The sequence below is a fragment of the Pituophis catenifer genome, unplaced genomic scaffold, assembly GCF_029215685.1.
Source record: "Pituophis catenifer annectens isolate HBS135680 unplaced genomic scaffold, rPitCat1.0.hap2 SCAF_2, whole genome shotgun sequence".
Classification (NCBI taxonomy): domain Eukaryota; kingdom Metazoa; phylum Chordata; class Lepidosauria; order Squamata; family Colubridae; genus Pituophis; species Pituophis catenifer.
In genome coordinates, this window is record NW_027256882.1 from 41,177,705 (window position 1) to 41,181,928 (window position 4,224).

General features: G+C 39.3%; 1 protein-coding gene across 1 annotated transcript; it reads left to right on the forward strand.

Moving 5' to 3' along the window:
* Positions 1 to 2,657: 2,657 nt before the first annotated feature.
* LOC139312152 (olfactory receptor 2G3-like) lies at positions 2,658 to 3,599 on the forward strand. The gene has a single exon (XM_070936715.1). The coding sequence runs from the start codon at positions 2,658 to 2,660 to the stop codon at positions 3,597 to 3,599; it is 942 nt and encodes a 313-aa protein (XP_070792816.1).
* The last annotated feature ends 625 nt before the right edge of the window (positions 3,600 to 4,224 follow it).

Below are 4,224 nucleotides of genomic sequence, written 5' to 3' on the forward strand. Positions count from 1 at the left end.
CGATTTATATTGATATTGTTTCCTGATTGCTTATTTGTACCCTATGACTATCATTAAGTGTTGTACCTTATGATTCTCGATGAACGTATCTTTTCTTTTATGTACACTGAGAACATATGCACCAAGACAAATTCCTTGTGTGTCCAATCACACTTGGTCAATAAAAAATTCTATTCTATTCTATTCTATTCTATTCTATTCTATTCTATTCTATCCTATTCTATTCTATTCTATTCTATTCTATTCTATTCTAATGTGGATGTGATTATTATGGGGTAGAAGATTGCATTTTATCTCCTGAAACTTTCATCTATTCTGCAAGGAGCACTTCAGGAAGCGTTTTGTTTACAGCTCTGAATCTCCAGATTTTAGTGGGAGATAAATGTAATAAATAAATAAGTACCTGGATAAAGGAATAAATGTGTTGCAGATGAGGAGAGGATCCAGCAGAACAGTAATTGGAACATCTTTTTTCATTGTCATATAGAAACATGAAGGAGGCTTCTGAAAAACCTACCTGTGCAGGACAGGTGATCTCATCTTGGAAATGGTGATGGAAATGAAGCAGGTGGTTGAGTCACAGAACCTTAAGCCTGAAATTCTAATCAAATCTATGGGATGCTGAAATTTGCCCTTGGCTTCCAGCATTGAGGCTCATGTCCATGCAATTCCCATTCCTTTGCTGAACAGAGGGCTGAGATATAAGTACTATAATCAAATCTACCTCTGTTCCCTGTTATATAAATTTATTTGTAGTCTTAGAATTATCTGAACTGGCTGGAAAGGGTTTCCTTTCCTGGCTTGTTACATCTTCTTCCCTATATCTCTCAACCAATTAAAGAAGGCAGTTTTGTATCATGTCATGGAAAAAAATTATGTGATCACTAAGGCTGAGAATGCCTTATCATTCATTATACATTATCAATTAGCCAGTTGATAATTAGGGCATTCATTCTATAGAATAGAATAGAATAGAATAGAATAGAATAGAATAGAATAGAATAGAATAGAATAACAGAGTTGGAAGGGACCCTGGAGGTCTTCTAGTCCAACCCCCTACTTAGGCAGGAAACCCTACACCACTTCAGACAAATGGTTATCCAATCTTTGCTCACTCTCAGTTTTAAAACAGGGATGGGCAACCTCCATCACTCTAGACTGCATATGGCCGTTGACCCTGGATCAGGGTGAGGCTTAGTGTTCTGACCTTCTAGAAAGTTCTGCCCTTTTGAACAAAATTGGACATTCATGTCAACCAGGCTTGCCTTACTTTTTAGTCTTGCTCCAAACAGGTTCAGCACAGCATTGTGATTGGGCTTCTACTATCTGGGAATTTCATAGACTGTATCCATGAGAGGAGAATAGGACAAGAGGTGGGAAGGCCTGGAAAAAAACTGGAAAAATTGAAAAAAAAAAACCATCTCAGTTTTTTTCCAATTTTTTTCTAAATGGCTTTTTCTGGTTTTTTTCCCCCCATGCCTTCCCATCTCTACATAGGGCATACAGCATTGTCTCTAATTTTCCTGCATAGAGGGAGTTGTTCCCAAAGAATGTTCTAATTTAAATATTGTTATTTGGTTGGAAATCAAACACAATCACGATGATCTTTTCGAGGCAAAACAGTAACTGTGGTCCTAGTTTAAGGGCTTTTGTTTAAGATAAGAGGGAAACTGATGTCTTAAACCGCTGATCCTATGGTTGGGGAGATCCAACTCAAAGATCCATGGACTGAGGCAAAGTTTGCCACTTATCTTTTTACAAAGTCTATAAGAATTATAGCCAAAATCTTTGACCTTACCCATTCTGGCGCTAGAAAAAGGATTTTGGCAGACTGTGGACAATGTTTAATGTTCATCATTTACAATGATTACACATAGTTTCTGCTACAAGTGTGGCTTCTTTCAGCATCTTAGCTATGACAGATATGTCAAAAAAGAGTTTCAAAAACTACTCATTGTATCATACCGCCAAATGATGCAAAGCTTTCTGCCTTTTAATTAGCATATTCACTTCTCACATAGTAGGATTCTACTTTACAGATATAATAAGCTTTTGGGGGTTAATGGAGGAATAAGTGTTTGTGAAAGCCCCTGACAATAGCTATCTCACTGAACAATGATTAGGGGAGCAAATTTTGTATCACTAGAAAAAAAAAAAAGAAAAATTTTGTACAGGAAATTCATTGTATGAAAAGGGAAAATTCATTGTACCTAACTAACCACATCCTGTAAGGAAAGTTGGACATGATGTACAAAAGGAATGATCTTATATTATCAATCTTTTAGATAAAGCCTGGACAATTGGCAAAAAAACATAGAAGAGGTAAATCTCTAAATTGTTATCCATACACAATTATTCCCTTGTGGTCATTAAGGCATGTAATAGTGAGAAAAAAGTGCCAATGGATATGGACCTCCAATCATTTTCAAAGAGTCTACTAATTAAGCTTCCATCTAGATTACTGGAGACAAAATTCAACCAGCACTTCTTCTTTTATATATATATGTATTGTTTTATATCATACATTTCCTATCTATGTTGAACAGTGTGCTCTCTAAGTGTCAAGCAGCATTTCTAAGTGAATTAATCCTCATGCTGTCAATTGTTTGAACTGGGTTCCTTGTGTGTGTCATTACTTGTTGTAATGTGTATAGACAATGAACATGGAAACCTCATGGGAATACAGTAACCAAAGCTACCAAGGAGATTTAATTTTGCTGGGAGTGTCTGACCGACCACGCTTGGAGATGTTGCTCTTTGCCCTTGTCCTGGCCTGCTACTTGATGACTCTTTTGGGCAACACAACCATCATCATGGTGTCGAGACTAGATCCAGGGCTCCATACACCCATGTATTTCTTCCTCAGCAATCTTTCCTTCATTGACCTCTGCTTCACCACCAGTCTTGGGCCACAGATGCTGGTGAACTTCTGGAGAACAAGTAAGACCATCCCTTATGGTGCCTGTGTGGCTGAACTGTATATCTCTCTTGGTCTGGGCTCCACGGAGTGTATTTTGTTGGCTGCCATGGCCTATGACCGCTATGCTGCCATTTGTCATCCACTGCGCTACACTACTATTATGAGCCACTCTCTGTGTTTCATGATGGCTGCTGTCTCCTGGATAAGTGGTTTCAGTGTCTCATTAGTTCATACAGTGATGATTCTTAGGCTTCCATTGTGTGGGCGAAATCGGGTAGACCATTTCTTTTGTGAGCTCCCTGCCTTTCTTAAACTGGCCTGTGTTGACACTTCCCTTAATGAAGCTTTGATGCTGTCTGGTAGTGTGGTGTTTCTTCTAGCACCGGTTAGTCTCATCACAGTCTCTTATGGCTATATAGCAGCTGCAGTGATTAGGATCCCTTCAGCTGAGGGCAGGAAGAGGGCCTTCAACACTTGTTCCTCCCACTTAATGGTGGTGTGGCTCTTCTATGGCACAGCCACGTTTAGTTATCTGCTGCCTCGCTCTACCTCCTCCCGTGATGAAGGCAAGATGATTTCCCTGTTCTATACCTTTGTCACCACCATGCTTAATCCACTGATCTACACTCTGAGGAACAAAGAGGTGCATAAAGCTCTCCACAGACTAATGAAGAAATAAACAGACAATCTGAAGCTGCCTTTGAAGGTTCAGTAGGAATACTCTTTCTTTGTTATTCTTTAAGCAGTTTTGATTGTACCTTTCTTTCTCTTTTTGTCATGATAAAATTGTAAATTAAAAAGTGTATACTTGCATCTTGTGTCAACTATGTCCCTTGATATCTCAGAGGTTTTGTGCTCCTGTGAAAAAGACATCTTCTGAAGTTCTTACTGTTTCTTTTAAAGAGAATTTGAATTGATATTATTCCACCCTTGCAAATGCTATATGCATTATGATTGTTCCATCCTTCTAGAACATTCCTGTATCCTGAACCTAAAAGAATGATTTGCTCATGATTTTCTCCCCGTATAAGAACAGTGCCCAAACTTCCCCTTTAGGTAGACCATGATATTGCCATCATGGCAGTGGTGGGTTTCAAATTTTTTTACTACCAGTTCTGTGGGTGTGGCTTGGTGGGCATGGCTTGGTTTGGTGGGTGTGGCTTGGTGGGCGTGGCAGGGGAAGGATACTGTAAAATCTCCATTCTCTACCCCAATCCAGGGGAAGGATACTGCAAAATCCCCATTTCCTCTTGATCAGCTGGGACTTGGGAGGCAGAGAATAGATGGGGGCATGGCCAGTCAGA